This window comes from Cetorhinus maximus, chromosome 17 (genome assembly GCF_964194155.1).
Source record: "Cetorhinus maximus chromosome 17, sCetMax3.hap1.1, whole genome shotgun sequence".
In the NCBI taxonomy this organism is placed as follows: domain Eukaryota; kingdom Metazoa; phylum Chordata; class Chondrichthyes; order Lamniformes; family Cetorhinidae; genus Cetorhinus; species Cetorhinus maximus.
The window spans coordinates 21,054,135-21,075,512 of record NC_135895.1 but is presented as its reverse complement, the minus strand read 5'-3'; the positions used below and the strand labels follow the sequence as shown (position 1 = coordinate 21,075,512).

Genomic DNA, 21,378 nt, shown 5'->3' with positions numbered 1-21,378 from the left:
CTACCCTGATCACATTTGCTGGTGTGCTCCTGTGTTTGTATGCTCTGTCCCTTTCTGTCTTGCTCCGATTTCCATTACCCATATTGCTACCGTGTACTGTTGTCTTGTCTTGTCCTTTCGCTTTAACTTTCCAAATCTCCCATCTTGTGAACCCTCTCCCTCCCCCACTATTTAGTTTAAATTGAATTGGGTGCAAACCAAATAGGTGGTCGTGCTTTGCCAGAGCTTATTTTCATGCCTTTCTCTTCAACAAAATTGATTCTAGTTCTTGCCAAATCGGCTGAAATTAAAGACTGAATAGCAGATTAGTTGAACAAGCAGTTTTCAATCCTAGTTTATAATTAACACAAAAATAAGACGGGATATCCTTTATGGAAACAGAAAAATGAATGCTTTGTCTATATTGTTTAGACACCAAGGACACTACCTTAAGTGCAGTGATAGTTCAGCCAAGCCTTTGCTTATTTTGCACAGAACTATAGTTCCGTCTTGTACATTGAAAGGGCAAGTTCAGCTCGATTCTGCATCTGTCCTTCAGGAATTTGGCACTGCCACTTTGAGGGATGTATTTGAGCCAGCGGCAGGCAGGTTCCCCATTAAGTTTTATAAGAACACTGTGTAGTACAGTGCATCTATGTTGTTATGTTTGTTATGTGGTAATTGGCAGAGCATGCAGTGCCCCAAAGGACCTGCTAGTTTCTCTTATTCATAAAAGAAAAGGTCAGGACGCATCCCCCTGACCCCACCCCTGTCTCCCATGACCCTGCTTCCTTCTTTCAGAAGTTGACCCTTGAAGATCTGTTCCTTCAACTCGTTCACCCAAACCAAATTGTATCGATTGAGGCAGCATTTGATTGTGAGTGTTTGGAAATCATTAGCTACCAATGGCACCAACTAAATAAAACAAGCCACTTAGATATTTAATTGGACTAGCTAGCGATGTCTGTGACTGTGCGTGGACTTTGCTTTGGAGAATTGAATACTCCATTTTACTGTATTTTGCATCAAAATTTGGTAAGAGCAAACCATATGGATTCCTAACCGCTCCCAGTGCAAAGAAATACAATCTTCTCTCGTATAATAAAAGCAAAATTCTAAGGATGCTGGAGATCTGAAATAGAAACAAAGTGCTTGAAAAATCCAGCAGGTCTGGCAGCATCTGTGAGGATAGAAACACTCGAGTCCAATATGACTCTTCTTTGGAACTGAGGAGAGGTAGAAATGTGATGGGTTTTATGTTGTTGAAAAGGTGGGGGGTGCGGGGGCGGTGGGGGGAAAAGTCAGCTGGAACAAAAGGAAAGGTCAGGGGTCAATCTTCTCTCACCTGCTTCCAGAGATACAGATCTTTCAATTCAGCTCACCATAAATGAGCCTGTATTACTTTTCCTGAAGTTAAATAAGGGTGTGTGCTTCCATCCAGTAGCTTCGGATTCTGTGATTATGTTAGATGGTTTGGCTCTAGAGGTACACATTCAGGAAGATCTGCAGTTTGTTGCCAAATGGTTTGCCGCAGCTTCTAATAACGAAGGCCTTATTGTGACAGAGCAGATAGATGTCATGTATCACCCAGACTCTGGAAAGTACTACACCCAATCAAATGCGATCATTTATAATACTAAATAATACATGAACTAAATGTTGTCGGATGGCCCTATCTTAACTAGTGTGTTGTCAAATGACCCACTAATACACACAGTGCTCTCTACCACTGGGTAGGGGAGTTTGCTGGTTTGTAAGACTTGAAAACATGCCATGAAGACTGTAGGGAAAGCCACAAATGATAGGCTGTAGAAAATGGGGTTTCCACAAGAGGCCAAAATTGAAATTCTTGGAGTATTGTGAGGCTATAGCAGCTTACGGAGATAGAGAGGAGTGAGGCCATGGGGGATTTGAACATAAGGATGAGAATTTTAAATCGAGATTTTAATGGACCAAAAGCCAGTCAATGGGCTGAGGTAATGGGTAAGCTGGAATGTGCAGGTTGGGATATGGCCAGCAGAGTTTTGGATGAGCTCAGGTTTATGGAGGCTGCAGGTTGGAGGTTGCCCCAGGAGAACATTGGAGCATTTACCAGTAAGTATGGAGATAGCAAAAGCATCAGTGATTGTTTCATCAGCAGGTAAGTAGAGGCAAGGGCGAAGGTGGACGATGTGACCGGGATGGAAGATCTTTGTGTTTTGTGGTGATAGTTACGATTATCGTTGAAAGAAGAAAGTGAGAGACTCTGAGAATTTTTTTATGTGGAATGTTGTTGATGCATGAAGTTTGGCACAGGAGACCATCTGGCAATCGGACATGGAATGCTCTACCAGGAGCAATGATGATAGCAGAATTCATAATAGCTTTTGTCATTTTCATACTATTATTGGAATTTATTGTAAAGTAGAGTAATAATGGGGTCTGTGTCTATATGTGTGTGTGTGTGTGGGGGGGGGGGGGGGGTGGGGGGACTTAATTGAATTAAAAACGGCTGGTCTGAAGACTTTAATATAAGAAGAGAAGCTAGGTTTGAAATGCAAAATAGGTAAACATGGTTGAAGTTTTAGAATATGAGGCGTAAAGGGAACATTTGTATTTTTAAATAGAGTAGCTTGAATTCAAAAGAGGGGGTGAAATGTTACACCTAGCCAGGTGAAGTTCAGAAACTGGGCAGAGTTTTCCGAGCCCGTTGATGGTGGGCGAGATGGGTGGCGTGCGCAGAAAATATGGCGGGACCCACTTCACGACGGCGTGAAGGCAGGTCGCAATCTTCTGCTCAGTCTGCCAACGGTGGGCTGCGTTCCCGCCATCGGTCAGCGGGGAGCTAATTGTAATACATTAACATACAATTAAAAGGCCATCTCACCAGGCTCTTGGAATCCCACCATATCATCCGTCCACGTTGGTGGGAAAGCACGCCAATGTGTTTTACAACAATGTGCACTTGGTGGCTTTCACTTTGGGGGAACTGAGGTGAGTGAGCTGTGGCGTTCTCCACAGCTCGCCCATTGTTTACAGGCTTCAGGCACCGTGGGGGTGGGGAAAACGGATGCCTGGCCCCGCAGGCAACTGCTGAGGGGTGGGGGGTGTCTGGGGTCAAGTGCTGGCCAGCCTCGGAGGCGACTGCTGAGGGTGGGGTTCATGTGCTGCCCTGGCACTGCAGCCACACACACACAATCGAGGTGGGGGGCAGGGTAAGCGAGGGAAGTGGCCACGCATTAGGGACACCTGTATAAACTGACCATGCCTCTGCAACTAAGACAGACCAGGCCCAGCCACAGTGATATGATTGGGGTCAGGCCCCTAGCCTGCCCATCCATGCAAGCAACGCGGAGGCACCAAAGGGCCACCAAGCGCTCCATACCTTACCCCCAACCCCCCCCAGCACAGACTTTTGAGTCCGTCACCACTTTATTGGTCTGCGGAGCAGTTGGACTGCACACGTTGTACAATCTCCTCGCCAGCGCTGGCCATGTAGCAGTCACTGCTGGAGGTGCTCACAGCCCCTTGCAATCTCAGCATCCTGGTTTGGACCAGTGTTCCCTTGTCACAGGGCAGTCATGCAGCGAACTCATCTCTGGCCATCCGAGGGGTGACCAGCACTCTCCAGGAAGCACAGGGGCGTTCACACGGGGCCTGGAAAGGTGCTAAGTACGGCCATGATAGCGACGTGTCTCTCTCTCTCTCTCTCTCTCACTCTCTCTCTTTCATGCTGCAGGGGGACCACGTAAGGATCATGGATCCTGGTGACCTAGCTGTATGCCTGATGGCCTACAGAGACCGTAGAAGACAGGGAAGAGAGTGACTGAGGCCCCTGGCTGTGCAAAGGCAGGAGCAGCAGCCTCATGAAGAAGGGGCAGCAGGGGCTCAAGCACACACTGTCCAGGAGCGACAGTGAGCCGTGGCTGGTCAGTGCCTAGCGACACCCAGGGTCTATAGACTCTGCCTGCCATTCCTGCAGATGACTGAAAACCAGTGTCACTGACGACTGTGCATGTCCAGGGACCTGGTGGCTCACATCTGCCACTTACTGCAGGACTTGGTGCTTAAGGGACATGGAGGGCATCCACTGCCAGTGGCTGTGAAAGTGCCCGCGGTGCTCAATTTCTATGCCAGCTGCTCCTTTCAGGGCTCCACAGGTGACCTCTGTGGGATTTCACAATCCGCCACCCACAAATACATCCTTGAGGTCATGGATGCCATCTTCTCCATGGCACACAACTTTGTGCATTTTGCCCGGGACCGGGACAGCCGGCATGCAAGGGCCATTGGATTCACCCTGATCTCGGGATTCCCAAAGGTGCAGGAGGCGACTGACTGCACTCATGTGGCGCTCAGGTATCCATCGCTACACTCAGTGGACTTCATCAACTGCAAGGGCTTCCTCTCATTAAAGGTGCAGCTTGTATGCGACCACCAGAACCGCATCCTGCAGGTTTGCGCACGGTTTCCAGTGGCACCCTCCTCGGCCTGTGAAGCTGGATCTGCGGAGGTCACAGGAATAGGGGAGTCAGATGGGCCGGTCACTCCCAGAGTTACCTGGGTGGATGGCCCCGGAGGGTGCACCTGCTGATCCACCTCCCCATGGGCTGACTCTGAGCGGAAGGGGTAGCTGGAGTGAGATCAAGCTGCTCAGCACCCCTCCTCGCGTACACACCGTTGGAGGCCAACTATGGCATTAGCGATGGAGTTAAGCCCATGCAGCAGTGCAGGAGCGACATCCTGGACCAAGGTCTCTATGGTGGCCACCAACCTGCCAGTGTTGACCTCGGTGCATTGCAATGCCGGCGCTATTACCTCAGCCTGAAGATGGATGGACTCCTCCATCGTGCTTTGTAATCTGAGGAGTGCAATGGACATCCCTTCCTGATGTCCCTGAGCTTGCCTTTGCAGCTCCAGCAACTGTGACATGACTGAGTCCAGAGGCTCGTCATCTGACTCAGACTCAGCAACGTTCTAGCCTCCAGCAGTCCTCCAAGTACCGGGGACCTGGGAAGTCCCTGCAACCACCTGCTGTGGATCAGAAAGTGCGATGTGCTCACCAGATTGTGATCCCAAGGCTACTCTAAAGCTAGGTCCCACCAAGATGTGTGTCTCTGTGCTGGTGGAGGATATGTGTGAGCCCCTGACAGGACTTCAGGGAGGGTGCCTTCAGATTCCTCTTCAGAGGTTTCTTCAGATCTTGATTGGAGGTTCTGGGTCGTGGACTCCGTCTGCTGTTTCCCAGATGTGCCTGCGAAAGCAAGGGGAGATAATTAGCGCATGGCAGCGGCCTGTGAAAGAGGACACATCACTCACGGCATGGTTGTCTGATGGATGTTGCACTGCTGGATCCTCGCTTGGTAGAGCAGCGCCTACCTCAATGCCAGTACAGGACCGGTCCCGGTCATCACTGGCCAGCTGGATGGCTCTGTTTTCGAATTCTCTCAGAACCTTGATCTCCGGCATCCCTCCACATGTCTGCGACCTTTCCCTCCTGTTGTGAGCCAGTTTGTCCTGCGTGGATAGAGATGGGGACAGTGTATCAGGACGCCTGCCGGGCCAGATGATATGTATGCCTGGCCTGCGTGGGTGGTGGGTGGCGAGTGGTCCCATGGATGGGATGAGGACAATGATGGTGCGTGTGAAAGAGTAAATGGTGATGTCCCTTGCACTGGCAGTGAGTGAGGGCCCTGTGGATGTGTGATGGATTTGAGAGTGTGTGAGCTGGGAGTGATGAAAAGAGTGACTTACCCTGGCGGAATGGAGGAGATCATTCATCCTATTGCGGCACTGGGTGGCTGTCCTCCTCTGCAGGGCATTTGCGCTGACCACCACCTCCCAAGCTGGGGAGGCCTCCACGGCATCCAGCAGTTGCTCGAGGGACCCGTTGTTGAAGTGGGGGGCTGCAGTCTTTTTTCCTTTGCTGGCCATGAGCACTTGGCTACCTTTTAAATATGGCAGTCGGCATGATGCAACAGCGGGGTGATGGCATTTGGGCGAATGACAGCCTGCCTGCCATGGAAATGGCATGTTTTGTTGGAGTGAATAAATAATAAGGCAGGATCGAGAAGATACAGCATGAAAACCCGCCATTTTCATCAGCTGGTAGGACTCCATTTTCTCCGTCCACTACGGCATTTAGTGCAATTCTGGGAAAATTCCTCCCTGTGTGTTTATTCTTCCCAAAGTTTACTGTTAACATTAGTACTATGATAGATTTTTATTATTAGCGAGGTAAAGTCCAAAGACATATTGAAACAATGGGAATTTGCATTCAAAGGGGAAACTATGTATAAAAGAGAGAAGGCTGTGTGTAAGAGAAGGCATTTTAAGACCTAACACGTGTGAAAATCCTCCAGCATCTAAGCCTCAAGCTGCTGTCTACAATGAACCGAAGCTGAGAAAAATTCACTTTGAATTCGACTGTTCAGAGTGTGTGCTTTGCCTGGGTCTGTTTAATTCCATGTTTCACTGTTGCCCTAACAGAGGTGTAACTGGGAATTAGATTAATTAGGGGAGCTAGGAGTTATCATAGTAGTAATTTGTAGACCTATGTGCATGCATAAAATTATTTCTTTTATTAATAAATGTTTAATTTAGTTTTGTAAAAGCCCTCTAAGACTTGGTGGACTTAATTACTACTGAATTCAAGGCACGCATTTTGAAATAAATATACGAATTGCAAAACAGTTCTGGCAGTTGTTTTAAGTTTCCCTTTGGGATTTGACCAGCTCAGCATTTAACCATTGGCTGTGCCATAATACTTTTAAGAGGGAAGTGGATAAATATTTGCAAAATAAATATTTGGAAGGGTTGGGATGGGTTGAAGTAATTTCAGAATCACCTATCTTGCTCAAACAATTAAAATACTTGAGTGATAAAAATATTCTGCTGAAAATCTACCCAGTCTAAGATTAATCAAGCAGAAAGTTGAGCAAGAAAGTTAGGGAGGGGCGGTTTGTGCTTTCTGTAATTTCCTTTAATTGCAGTGAGCGTGAAAGTTAAGGAGTCAGACTTACAAAAGATGTGGCTGAATGATTGCAGAGAAATTTTACTATATTACTTATTTACACGAAAGACCCAGATCTTTCAAGAATGTTCCAGCTGAATTTCAGAGCTGAGTTTTGACAGGTCCTCATATAAACGTCAATTAAGATCTTTCGGATAATTGGTCCTACACTCAAATTTGCTTAAGTCTATTACTGAAGTTATGTTGAAGGTAAGGTTACAATATTTCCATTTGGAAGTAATACATAGATGTCAAGGTAATGACCGGTATATTAATAAAACCAGCTTTAATGTGAATATGTATATTCACATTCTGCAGCATTGTATTAATGTGATGTTGTCCCTCTTCCAAAATTCTGTGAACATCCAGTCGACTACTTTCAGATTAGAGTTACCCTCACAATTCTTGATAGGAAACGCATTGTCAAAAAGAACAATAGTCAAGATGTGCTGCTGTTCTGGATTTCCTTGCCTTCAAAGCCACTTTGGTTTGGATTGTCTTGGAAGATGGCCCAAAGCTGCCTGAAATTGTGCAGCACACCCTTCTCACTCCTGAAAGTCATTGAAATGGCTGCTGGACCAATCTGAACTTTCAGTCCCCTTTTAAGCTAACCAAGTTGCTCCTGAAGACACCAGAGCAAATCTAGAAACAGGAAGGGCAGGCCTCCAGACAATGAATTTGGATAAAAACAAAAAGCTACTGTGGATGCTGGAAATCCAAAACAAAAACAGAATTACTTGGAAAAACTCAGCAGGTCTGGCAGCATCAGTGGAGAAGAAAAGAGTCGACGTTTCGAGTCCACATGACCCTTCATCAGAACTGTTGAAGGGTCATGTGGACTCGAAACGTCGACTCTTTTCTTCTCCACCGATGCTGCCAGACCTGCTGAGTTTTTCCAGTGAATTTGGATACTTCATTTGGAAATGTATTTGCTGACTTTTTTGCCTCCTCGTTGTTGAGAGAGTAATTGTCATATTATTGGCAATCCCCCGTGTCGAGGTTGATTCTTTCTTGTGGATGGCTGGGTGGAAGTGAGACGTCAGTTTTGGCTGTGCATTTGCAGATAGCATCTGAGCTGTATCTTAGCTTGGAAGGCTTTCCCCACAGTGAGGGCACCAGTTGTTGTTGGCGATGGATTATTGGCTGGAGCAGCTGCCCCCTCTTTCCATCTCTCTTACCATTCTCTCTCTGTGACTGCTCTTGTTGATTGGAAGATCATTTTTGATGATGAATTGCCATTTTGGTAATGCATGGGCATCTGCTTCCCCTGTATTGATAATAGAGCAGGTCTTCATGGAGGCTTTGAGATTATTTTTAAAAACATATCCTTTACCCCTGATGTGAACAGGCTCCCTGGGGTAGTTCTGAGTAGAGTGCCTGTTTGGGCAGTCTTGAGTTGGGCATTCTGATGACGTGGCCTGCCCATCTCAGCTGATGCGAGATTATCATAGCCTCAATACTTGGCATATCTGTGTCTTGGAGGGCGTGCATGTTTGTTTTTGTCCTCCCACTTGATTCAAAGGTTCCTTCTAAGACAGCATTAATCATGTTGCCCTAGGTCCTTTATATGGTGTCTCTACGTTCAGCACCATGGAGAAGCATATGGAGAGCCACTGCGCAATAAACTTTGAGTTTAGTGTCTGATCTGATGTCAGGATTCCTAAACTCAGTATGTAATTTACCACAGGCTGAGTTAGCACATTGGCTTTAGTGTACCTCTTAATCGATGTCAGCATTTTAGGATAGTTAGCTTCCAAGAGATGTGAAGAAAGGGACATTTTTTCAATAGTTCACCATGAAGCTCAAGTGAAGACTTTGGATTTGACATATTTAACCACATACCGAGAGCGTTTGGTTTCTGTAATTGTTTCATTTGAGTCATTTCACTTTCTTTAATTTTAATGACCCTGCTTCTAATTTTTTTTTCTTCAGGAATATGATTTTACTTGTTAGAAATGATCTCCCTGAATATTTCAGGCTCACACTGAGCACAAACCGCTTTCACTGAGCTCATGTGCAAAGAATGCAACTTGGGCAAGACACCAGAAGCATTAAAGGAAGAACAAGATGAGCCATAGGTTTTCAGTCTCAAAAGAGACGATGTTTACAGAAGGATATAAGATAATTAAAGGCAGAGAGAAAGCGAACCCAGAACAGTATTTAGATATATGTCACAGTAGCGCAGCAAAATAATCAAGGTTGCGAAAGGTAAACTTAGGATACTGGCAATAAACATTTCTTTTTGCGGAGTGCGATCAGCAGCTGGAATGTGTTGTATGGAATGGCCATATTTTGGAAGAATTTAAGCCAAGGTCCACCTTCATCCAGACCTATCTACCGAAGTTAGCATCATTGTTCAAGTGATGTTTTTGGATGAGCTATTACATCCATTTTAATTGGTGTCAATTCTCATATAATTTTGCTTTTTTTAAAAAAGAAAAGTCTGCTTGGATCAAGTTTTGTTGGTTAAAAATGACTGAGACAGGGGAAATTAATATGTTGCTATATAAAGCTGTCAGGTTCTGTTATGATCCGGACCCCCTCCAGATATTTCTCACCGGGGCTCCACACAATAGTCTTGTTTTCCTAGGCGAGCACATGTTTCCTGCCAACTGAAACTTGACCTTGTGAACACTAACTAGGACATATCACGCACATTTGCACTGGAAAGGGAAATATTTCACCTGTAACTGAAATTGATAGAAAAATGCTCGTTATGAAGAGACGGAATAAAATAATTAGCAAAATTAGTACTATAAAGTAATTCTTGTTTTCTTGCAAGTTCTTAAAAGCTATGTCAAAAAGAGCTCAATGAATTCTCTGACTTCTGAATCAAGCATCTGTAACAAAAAGGGTTTGTGTGGGAAAGGTGACGGACAGTGTCTCGGGCCCACATAGCCAGCAGCAAGAAAGAACATGGAGAATGCATCCAGTTTCTGAGCTCCTGTTTTCTGATGTCAGATAACAAAAAAGGAAGATTAAATGGTATCTTCAACTGTAACAGAGTTATCGACTAAAAATCAAATTCTAACCCAGGGTGGCCCCTCAGAATCTGAATGAGCAGAGTGAGCACCTTCAAAACAAAGGTTAAGAGTGAGAGCCCTGTTCAAGCATCACAGTCTATGAAAGTAGGCATGTGACAGCCTGGTGATCCATATTAATTATTGCCATCACCTGGACAAATTTGTCATCCAGGGCCTTTTATTAAGCATTTTAGCTGGCTCTATCTTAAATTAGGATATCTGCTTAAACAGACGAGCTATTTTGTCTTGATGGACAATCAGCCTAAAAAGCGATGAATTTTTACTTTTGAGATTTGCTGTTTTGGGTCTTGGTGTTAGCCCGGTGATAGCACCCTGGTCACTGAGGAGAAGGTTGTAGGTTCAACTCCCACTCTCGAGACTTGGGCACAAAATCTATGCTGATAGTTCATTGCCACACAAAGGGAGTTGGAGGTGCCTCCTTTACAATGAGATGTTTCTTCTTAGGTTGGTGCTGAAAGATCCCATGGCCCTATTTTAAAGAAGGGTAGGGATTTTCTCCCCGAGGTGCTGTTGAAGATTTATCCCTTAACCAACATCACTAAAACAGATTATCTGGCCATTATATCATTGGGGTTTGTGGGAGCTTGCTGTGTGCAAATGGGCAACTGTGTTTTGTACATCAGAACAGAGACTGCACTTCAAAAGATTCTTCATTGGCTGGAAAGCATCTTGGGATGTCCAGGGATCAGGAAAGGTGCAATGTAAATTCAAGTCAATTTATTTTTCACATGGGGAGTGGAGACTTTGTCAGCTTTTTAGGTCAAATATATTTATAGATAGGGGAATAATTAGACCAGGTCTGAGGGAGAATTGTTATGTTTGAGGCTGGAGGGTTGAGGCAGACCAGTAGAAAAGTAAAGGAGAGGTCAAGGTTGAGCAAGAGTAAAGGTAGAGGAAGGTTCAAGGTTACCAGCAGGGTGCGAAGTTTGAGCAGGGCTAGAGATTGGCCAGTGTCAGTGGAGGAGGCAGAGGTGAGGTAGAGTAGGGTTTGAGACTTTTTGTAACGGAGGAGAAAGATAGAGCATGAGGTTAGGGGCATGAGGTCAAAAAGAGAGCCAGTAGGAGGATGATGGAGCGGAGCTCGGCCAGAGCCCAGAAGAAGGGGCTGCATTGTTGTAACCAGCATGATCAGTATGGTAAGCACAGCTATATAGGTGCTTGGGGAAAGGGAGTGAGGAGGGGTGGGTGTTGTGGTGTTATTTTATATTTCCTAAATTGAGAGACAGCATTAGTTATGGGAATGTCAAACCATATAATGAACAGCTGGTACTGCTGGGGTACCAGCCTAGGGGGAAAAGGGGGAAGATAATTTTACCACAATATCATTTTTAAAATTTAAAAAATGAAGCTCTTGTGTTTGAGGACTGCTGTTGCTGCTCTTTACCTTGACAGTGCGAGGATGATGTCAAATGAAAGCCATTAATGGTGGAGATCTAATTTCACACCATTACTTCATCTAACACATCAATGAAACCAGATCATCATTTTACAGTGTAACGCTTATGATTTACACTGTGCATGTGTGGAATGTAACAAAATGTTGTCCTTAGTGGTTTATTCTTGGCTGGCAGGGTTGAATTAGATCATTGCTTGGGATGGACATCATTGTCATTGTAAATAATTTTTTGGATGATCTTTCTTGCTTCCTGAAGCTGAGAATTCCAGTTTGGCTGCAGTTTCACAAGTGCTGTCAACCTCCGAGTGCCGTTCTTCACATGTGAGCCTAAACAGCAGCATTTCAGACCAAGTAGGTTGGAGCAGGCATCACAGCAGAGGGGTTTGTGTCCTTTCCAGACATCCACTTGTGTGAACTTTCCACCAAAGATCATTAGAGTGGGGATCCTGGCAGAATTTATTCCCCATCCTAACGCCCCACTACTGTTGTGGCTCAGACCTGGGGTTGCCCAGGATGGTTCATTGTCGCAGGAAATCCAGTTTTCTCAATCATAACTGTCTGCTAAATTCAGTGTGTCTGCTAAATTCAGCATATTAGACAAATTTTGGTACAAGATTCTTGTATGGATATTTTTTTTAAAAAAGTGGAATTTAAACTTTTTCCGCCTTTCCCTCTTTCTTTATTTCCTTGTTTTTCTCTCTCTCCCTTTTTCGCTCTCTCTCTCTTTATTTCAGTCACCTCCCAAGTGGTAGTCCTGAAATTATGTTCCATATCCAGGCTATCAAAAGTGAAGACCCTACATCCAACACTAGAAGGGTAGAGTGTTAATGATCCACATTGGCTGCACTAAATTCTCAAACATCTGTAAATTATGCAAATAACCTTTCCTTTTCTCTACGCAGGTGCTGTGTAACGGACCTGGAACATGTGTGCCTCTCTGTATATCTGCTCTGATCCTCAGAATACTCGGAATGAAGAAAACACTGATTATCTACATAGAGAGCATCTGCCGAGTTGAAACCTTGTCTCTTTCTGGGAAGATACTGTACAATTTGTCAGATTACTTTTTTGTTCAGTGGTCAACGCTACAGGAGAAATATCCTAAAGCAATCTACCTTGGCCGACTAGTTTGAGCTGCCCGTTGAGGCTGGGCTGCTGATTGCCTAGATAACATCTGTGCCCAGATGTCAGGAAGCAGCAGCTATGCAGAATAAATATACATTCCAGACATTGTATATTGGGCCTCATGCCTGTAAGGGGGGAAAATGCATACCGAAAGGAAAAATTCTGTGTAAATTTATGGTTTTGGGGGAAGATATGCTCGGTATAAATTTGTGGTCTTGGGACTGCTTGCTTGGTCAGAGAAAGTATTAACATGTCCAGTTTGAGGGAGTTAACTCCCGCATAAACAATCTTATAGAATTGTTAGAAATGTTGGTTGCTTCAAGTACTTTAGACTCCTCAGCTCTCCACTTTCTTGTCACCATGTTTTAATAGAAGGCCATTAGACCCAACAAACCAGCTCGTTTTAATGGATCAACACTATTATCTTCTTGCTGTATACCTCAGTCCCTGACTGACAATATATACCAAATGGACCTGCATTTAATTTATATTTATTGCGAATGCTTAATTGCTATAAACATTTTGCACATCAAAGGTTAGCGTGGCAGTACACTTGACTCCCAGCCAGAAGTCATTTGAACTCTCCTTGTTTTGTAGAGCATGTTTCCCTTTTTTGAGCTGTCAGATACTCATGTTATGAGCAATCTTTCATACTATTGTGTGCTTTCTTCCTACCTATGGTTTTCGAAACACCAAAGCCAACTACAGAAGTGATAAAAAATGTTGGCTGGCATACATCTATTTTATCTAAAGTCTTTCTGTGACACTTCGAACTATTTGCTCTGTCATTATTTACCCTAATCTCTGATGCTCATCACTGCTGGCTTTCTTTTTTCAGATTGTCAATTTTTTATATTTTACTTCTCCTCTCTGTTATTCCTTTGTTTCTCCTGGAGGTTTGTTTTATCTTCTACCCTTGCTTTTCCTCCTTATTCCTCTCACTGCACCTGTTTTTTAAAAAAAAGTTCAGGTAATTCTCAATTATTGATCACTAGGATGGAAAGGTAGGGACTGATCCCTTCGGTTATGGCAGATGCTTGAGGTTCCAGTGTTAAAGAAAGAAGGAAAGACTTCCATTTATATTGTGCCTTTCACAGCCTCAGGACATCTCAAAGTGCTTTCTAGCCAATGAAGTACTTTTGAAATGTAGTCATTGTTTAATGTAGGAAACATCATGCCGAAGGTAATTATTCAGTCCTGGGTGATGGAAAATTTGACTTGCTGCGACTCAGACTGCACCTCCATAATCTATCGTGGGGGAAACATCCATAGTGGGGTGCAACTTCAAGGAGAGAAATATTCTTTTCTAAAAGAAGGAAACAAAAAAAAAAGCAAGTCTAGCTCTAAGGTTCTTTTCAGCTGATTTAGAAATCTGTCCAGGGCTTGGCGGCAAGCCAAATACCTCAAAATCAGTGTGTACAAATGCAACAATAATTCATAAGCAGCTGCCAGTTTCCTTTCTTTCATATTGTTGCCTAGTTATTGCAATGGTATCTTAAATGAATTGGTGTGCAGATTCCTATCCTGACCTCAATGTGTCATGTTTACTTTCTGTCAACTGTACATTCCATTTATCTGCATTCTGAACAGACATTGCCATAGATTGGAATTTAAAGGATGAGCCCTTTCTCCTGGAACTTCACATAAGCAGGTTTTTCTCAAACTTTGATTTATACCTGCTGCAGCTGAAATCTACAAATCGCTCTGGAATTTAAATGACTATGTGCTTGTACTGACGCCACTGTCGTTCTTACTAACAATTATTAAGTGGACCATTTCGGCACTTAATAATGACAGAATTAGGGAAAAAGGTCATTATCTCAGGTGTTAGACCAAATTGAATCGAAAAATGATGATAGGCATTGCAACAATATTGACAGTCAGTTGAGCAGAACAATTATAGATAATTCAAACGTGCTAAGTTCAAGGCCATTCAAAGAGGTTTGTAGAAGGACCTATAACAATGTAGGACACTCAACAAGCCAGAGGCAGAACGGGATAATGCTAACAGTGATGGTCAAAAATAGGGACGTGTTTGCAGAGTGTATTTTGAACTGTTTACTAACTCTACGTTACAAGTCTAATGAGGAAGGATGCAGTTTTAGAGCTCATTTCGAGTAATAAACTGGGATAGGTAAGTAGCTTGACAGTGGGAGAACATTTAAGGGTTAGTGCTGATCGTGCAATATTGTCAGAATTTGAGAAAAAGCCTGTCAAAAACACGAGGTGTTGGACTGATATTAGGCTGAAGGGAGTCATAAACCTCATTAACTTATGGAAAGTTTTGCACACAACCCAACACTGCAGCAGTGAAAGGAAAGGGATGAAGGAGGAAAAAGCATTTATATCACATCCCTCAGGATAGCCTAAAGCATAACCCAACTAAGAAACTACTTTTGAAGTCTAGTCACTGTTTTGCAGAAAATGATGTGAGCCAATTTACATACAGCTAGATCCTATAACAATGATCAAATGTACGTGGAGTTAAGAGTGGCCAGAACGCTGGGAAATTCCCTGCTCTGCATTGGAGAAAAAAACCCATGAGATCATCTATGTCCACCTGAATCGGTACATCAATGGATCATTAAGGAACAGGAGTAGATTATTCAGTTTTTCGAGCCCATTAGTTGGCATCTAATCCAAGAGACAATGCTGAAGCACTCACTCACTATTGCACTGCAGTTTTATTCAATAGTAGGATTTGAACCCAGAGCCTCTGCAGCATTTAGCCAACAGGATAGGGGACAGACCAAAAATATTCTAATGAGCAGTGGAGATGTTTAACAAAGCCCAAAGTTTCAGAGATCATGCGATCAAGGCAAATATAAAGTTAAAGATAAAACTAAGGCTATTAAAAACACTAATGTTGTTTTGGGAAGGAAATCTGCTGTCCTTACGTGGTCTGGCTTACATGTGATTCTAGACCCATTGCAATGTGGTTGACTCTTCAGTGTCCTCTGAAATGGCCTAGCAAGCCACTCAGTTGTATCAAACTGCAATAAGGAATGAAACCGGACAGATCACCTGGCATCAACCTAGGCACTGGAAATGCCAACAGTCAACCCAGCCCTGTCAATCCTGCAAAGTCCTCCTTAGTAACATCTGGGGGCTTGTGCCAAAATTGGGAGAGCTGTCTCTCAGACTGGTCAAGCAACAGCCTGACATGGAAATACTCTCAGAATCGTACCTTACAAATAATGTCCCAGGCACCTTTTGGGTATGCCCTCTCCAACGGGCAGGGCAGACCCAGCAAAGGTGATGGCACAGTGGTATACAGTCGGGAGGGAGTTACCCTGGGAGTCCTCAACATCGACTCTGGACCCCATGAAGTCTCATGGCACCTGAGAAAGGAAACCTCCTGCTGGTTACCACATACCGTCCCTCCCCCTCCTCAACTGATGAATCAGCGCTCCTCCACGTTGAAAACCACTTGGAGGAAGTACTGAGGGTGACAAGGGCACAGAATGTATTCTGGGTGGGGGACTTCAATGTCCATCACCAAGAGTGGCTCTGTAGCACCACTACTGACTGGGCTGGCTGAGTCCTAAAAGATATAGTTGCTAGACTGGGTCTGTGGCAGGTGGTGAGGGAACCAACAAGAGAGAAAAACATACTTGACCTCATTCTTACCAACCTGTCTGCAGCAGATGTATCTGTCCATGATAGTATTGATAGGAGTGACCACCCCACTGTCATTGTGGAGATGAAGACCTGTCATCACATTGAGGGTACCCTCCATTGTGTTGTGTGACACAACCACCGTGCTAAATGGGATAGATTTTGAACAGATCTAGCAACTCAAGACTGGGCAACTATGAGGCGCTGTGGGCCATCAGCAGCAGCAGAATTGTACTCGAACACAATCTGTAACCTTGGCCCGGTATATCCCCCACTCTACCAGGACCACCAAGCCAGGGGAGCAACCCTAGTTCAATGAAGAGTGCAGGAGGCCACGCCAGGAGCAGCAACAGGCAAACCTAAAAATGTGGTGTCAACCTGGTGGAGCTAAAACACAGAACTGTTTGCGTGCCAGACAGGATAAGCAGCAAATGATAGATAAGCGTTAGACGATTCCACATCCAATGGATCAGATCTAAGCTCTGCAGTCCTGCCACACCCAACCAGCCTTGAATGGTGGTGGACAATTAAACAACTCGCTGGGGTAGGAGTCTCCACCAATATCCCTGTCCTCATTCATGAAGGAGCCCAGCACATCAGTGCAGAAGATATGGTTGAAGTATTTGCAAGAATCTTCAGCTAGAAGTTCTGAGTAGATGATCCACCTCGGCCTCCTCTGGAGGTCCCCAGCATTACAGATGCCAGTCTTCAGCCAATTCGATTCATTCGACGTGATATCAAGAAATGGCTGAAGGCACTGGATACTGCAAAGGCTATGGGCCCTGACAACATTCCGGAAATAGCACTGAAGACTTCTGCTCCAGAACTTGCCACACCCCTAGGCAAGCTGTTCCAGTACAGCTACAACACTTGCATCCAACCAGCAATATGGAAAATTGCCCAGGTCTGTCCTGTACACAAGCGGGACAAATCCAACCTGGCCAATTACCACCCCATCGGCCTACTCTCCATCATCAGCAAAATAATGGAAGGGGTCATCAACAATGCTATCAAGTGGCACTTGTTTAACAATAATCTGCTCACAATGCCCAGTTTGGGTTTTGCCAGCTCCACTCAGCTCCTGGCTTCATTACAGCCTTGGTTCAAACATGGACAAGAGAACTGAACTCCAGAGGTGAGGTGAGAGTGACTGCCCTTGACCTCAAGGCACCATTTGACTGAGTGTGGCATCAGGGAGCCCTAGCAAAACAAGAGTCAATGGGAATCGGGGGGAAAACTCTCCTCTGGGTTGGAGTCATACCTAGCACAAAGGAAGATGGTTGTGGTTGTTGGAGGTCAATCATCTCAGTTCCAGGACATCACTGCAGGAGTTCCTCAGGGTAGTGTCCTCGGCCCAACAGTGTTCAGCTGCTTCATCAATAACCTTCCTTCCATCATAAGGTCAGAAGTGGGGATGTTCACTGATGATTGCACAATGTTTAGCACCATTCATGACTCCTGAGATATTGAAGCAGTCTATTTCCAACTGCAGCAAGACCAGAACAATTTCAAGGCTTGGACTGAGAAGTGGCAAGTAACATTTGTGCCACACAAATGCCAGGTGATGACCAACTCCAACAATAGAGAATCTTATCATCGACCCTTGGCATTTCACAGCATTACCATTGCTTCCTCCACTATCAACATCCTGTGTGTTACCATTGACCAGAAACTGAACTGGACTGGTCATATAAATACTGTGATTACAAGAGCAGGTCAGAGGCTAGGAATCCTGTGGAAAGAAACTCAACTCCTGACTCCCCGAAGCCTGTCAACCATCCACAAGGCACAAGTCAGGAGTGTGATTGGATACTCTCCACTTGCCTGGATGAGCAGCTTCAACAACCTAAGCAGCTTGACACCATCCAGGACAAAGCAGCCGTTTGATTGGCACCCCATCTATAAGCATTGACTGTCTCTACCACCAACGCACAGTGGCAGCAGTATGTACCATCTACATGATGCACTGCAGATACTCACCAAGGTTCCTTAGACAGTACCTTCCAAACCTATGACTGCTAGTATCTAGAAGGACAAGAACAGCAGACACATGGGAAAACCACCACCAGGAAGTTCCACTCCAAGCCACTCACCATCCTGACTTGGAAATATATTGACGTTCCTTCACTGTCACTGGGTTAAAGTCTTGAAACTCCCTCCCTAACAGCACTGTGGATGTACCTGCACCACAGGGACTGCAACAATTCAAGAAGGCAGCTCACCACCATCTTAAGGGCAATTAGGGATGAGCAATAAATGCTGATCTAGCTAGCGACAGCCACATCCCATAAACGAATTAAAAAATATCAAAATACGGGAGATAGATTAGAACAGCTCTAAGTGTGAAAAGGACTGGCAGTCAATTTAAATGGTAATGATGAAGGCTTTCCTACATATATCAAAAATTTAAACAAATTAAATATGGGCTGGGTTATGGAGGCTGAAAAGGGAAGTCTTACAGTGAAGCAGAAAGGAATAGTACAGATACTTAACTAATACTGTGCTTCTGCACTTAGGGAGGAACATGAAGAAAAGAACATAGAATTATCAGAGGAGGAGTTGGGAATTACTAATGGACAGTAGAGCAAGTCAGTTCAGGCTACCCCTTAGAATATTGAAGAAATGGGAATTGTCTCAAAGGACTGGAAAATGACTATAACCCTTTGAGATCTCTGCACTCCTTCAACTCTGGTTCCTTTTCAGTCCCTGATTTTAACCGCTGCACCCTTTGGTGGCCATGCCTTCAGCTTCCAAGGCCCTAAGCTCTCTCTCTCCTCCTTTAAGACACTGCTTAAAACCTGCTGTTTGATCAACCTTATGGTTACCTGCCCCAATATTTCCTTTAAGTGACTAGGTGTCAAATTGTGCTTGATAAATCTCCCATGAAGTGCCTTGGAATATTTCACCAGTTAAAGGCGCTTTATAATTTACGTTGTTCAATAAAGGAAAACAATAGTCAGGCAACTGGACAAGTTAGCCTCATGTTGGTAGTAGTAAAACTGCAAAGCTCATAAGGTCTAAAAATAGAGAGCTCTTAGAAAGATTTGGGCTCATCAGGGAAAGCCAATATGAACTTGTAAAGTGCAAGTCACACATGACTAATAAATATTTCAAGAGACTGTAGAAGGACTTGGGTGAGGGAAGTGAAGGGATATGTGGTAATCCAACCAATGACAGAATCAATGTACAAAAAAAAACTACTCAATCGACTGGAAGATCTGATTTAAGGAAGGAAGCAGTTACATAAATCTATAAAAGCAAATCTATAAAAGGCAAATGGGATTCTGAAATTAATGTAAAGATTTCAACACAAAAGCAGATAATTAACATAGATTTACTAGGAAAGTATTAGCACGTTATGAACTGAAACTTGACAAACTAGGTCAATATTCATCAGAGGAGGTCAAGGAAACAAACTCTTAGTGTTTTGAAGGGCAAATAGTAAATAGTGAAAGGTTTTTTCCATGGGTTAGTAAATCAGCAACTTTTAAAAAATATAAATGGGAGGCTAGAGGATATTTTTCACATATTATTGAATACATTACCACGAGTGACTATTGAAACTGAGTTTCAATCATGGCTCAATAAGTAATACTCTTGCTTGCTGGGTCAGAAGTTTGTTGGGCTAAACACCACTCCAGAGACTTGAGTAGGTTATCTTATTTATCACTCAGTACCATACTGAGGGGGTGCTGCATTGTTGGAGGTGCTGTCATTTGAATGAGATGTTTAACCAATCCCCCAAATGCCCTCTCAGGCGAAAGCAAAAGATCTCACGACACTATTTTAATGAAAAACAGGGGAGTTCTCATTCTTCCTGGTATCCTAGTCAATATTTATCCTTGAAACAACATCACTAGCTCATTGCTGTTTGTGGGAGTTTGCTGTGTGAAAGTTGGCTGCCATGTTTTGTACATTATAACAGTGACAGCACTTGAAAAGTACTTAATTGCCTGTAAATGCTTTGGGATGTCTTGAGATTCTGAAAGGTGAAATATAAATGGAAGTTTTTGCATTGTTTGTGTTAATTACAGCATTTTAGGAGTAATTAGATAATGAAGAGAAGAGATATTAAAGGGAATGACAAAAGACCAGGTGACTGATATAGGAATCTATAGTTTCATTATGAAGCTGCAACAGCCATGATGGGATAAATTGTCTCCTTTTCTAAGTTGTTCATGACTCCATGATTAAATCATTGGCATTTAATAGTTTAAAAAAATTTATTTGTTCACATGACTGACTTGAAGCTTGAAGAAGGGTGAAGCAGCAAAGCCAGGATATAGTTTCCCACAAGTAAGCAACTATTGAGGTGTTGGTTCTGTTGGAAATAATTATGATGTTACTGTTGACATACCAGGACATATTCTCTGAGCAGTGAAGTTTTTGTCAAAACGCAATGCTTGGCTGTGAGATTCTACTGAGTGCATCAGCACCAGCTTAAAAATAGCAGTGAGTAGTGAAGCACGTTATGTCATAATGAGAACTTTGCTGATCGGTGTGATCTTGTAACTTCTCATGCCTACGAAGCAGTGTTCTGTGCAGTAGCATCTGTTTGCTCCCCAAGCTCAGCACAAACTTGTGCACTTTGCACTGTCAGCACTGGCGTGGCAATACAGGGTGAAAGTTGCTAAGAGTTGCCAAAATATAATCACATATCATGTAGCTTCATTCTGGGGTTTTGGGCTTTCAATTAAATGATATGGCACTTATGATGATCATAATGTACCACGCTATATGGAAGGATCATTAAGCTTAATATTCGTGCCAGTTTCCAAACCTTGGCTTGTTGTTTTCGGATTTTATTCTTAGTTTAAAATAGGAAGAAATTTGTTGGGGGAAGAAATTGAACCCCAAAGCATGCAGGTAAATTCAGGGAAATCAGTTTTTTTAAAAAATTTGAATATTGTTTAATCTAAAGAAAACAAGAACAGTGAATGTAAATGACTCAGCACAAATTATTTTGCATAGATTTATACAACACAGAAGGAGGTCATTCAGCCTATTGCACCTGCACTGGCTCTTTGGTACAGTGATCCTATTAGCCCCACTCCCCTGGCCATTTCCTGTAACCTTGCGCATTTTCCTTTTCAAGTCTATATCCATTCCCTTCTGAAAATTTCTAATGAATTTGTTTCCACCACCCTTACAGGCCATGCATTCCTGGTCATGAACCACTCACTGTGTGAAAAATGTTCTCCTATCTCCTTGCTGGCTTTTGCCAA

At 43.8% G+C, this 21,378-nt stretch overlaps 1 protein-coding gene across 2 annotated transcripts in view; it reads left to right on the top strand.

Moving 5' to 3' along the window:
- alg14 (ALG14 UDP-N-acetylglucosaminyltransferase subunit) overlaps nt 1-21,041 on the top strand; it is a 111,805-nt gene extending 90,764 nt beyond the window's left edge. For both annotated transcript variants that reach the window (XM_078560824.1, XM_078560823.1), the window contains one exon: nt 12,313-21,041. In XM_078560824.1, coding sequence (XP_078416950.1) covers nt 12,313-12,543 — 231 coding nt within the window. In that variant the 3' untranslated portion in view covers nt 12,544-21,041. The remainder of the gene's footprint in view (nt 1-12,312) is intronic.
- Nucleotides 21,042-21,378: the final 337 nt, after the last annotated feature.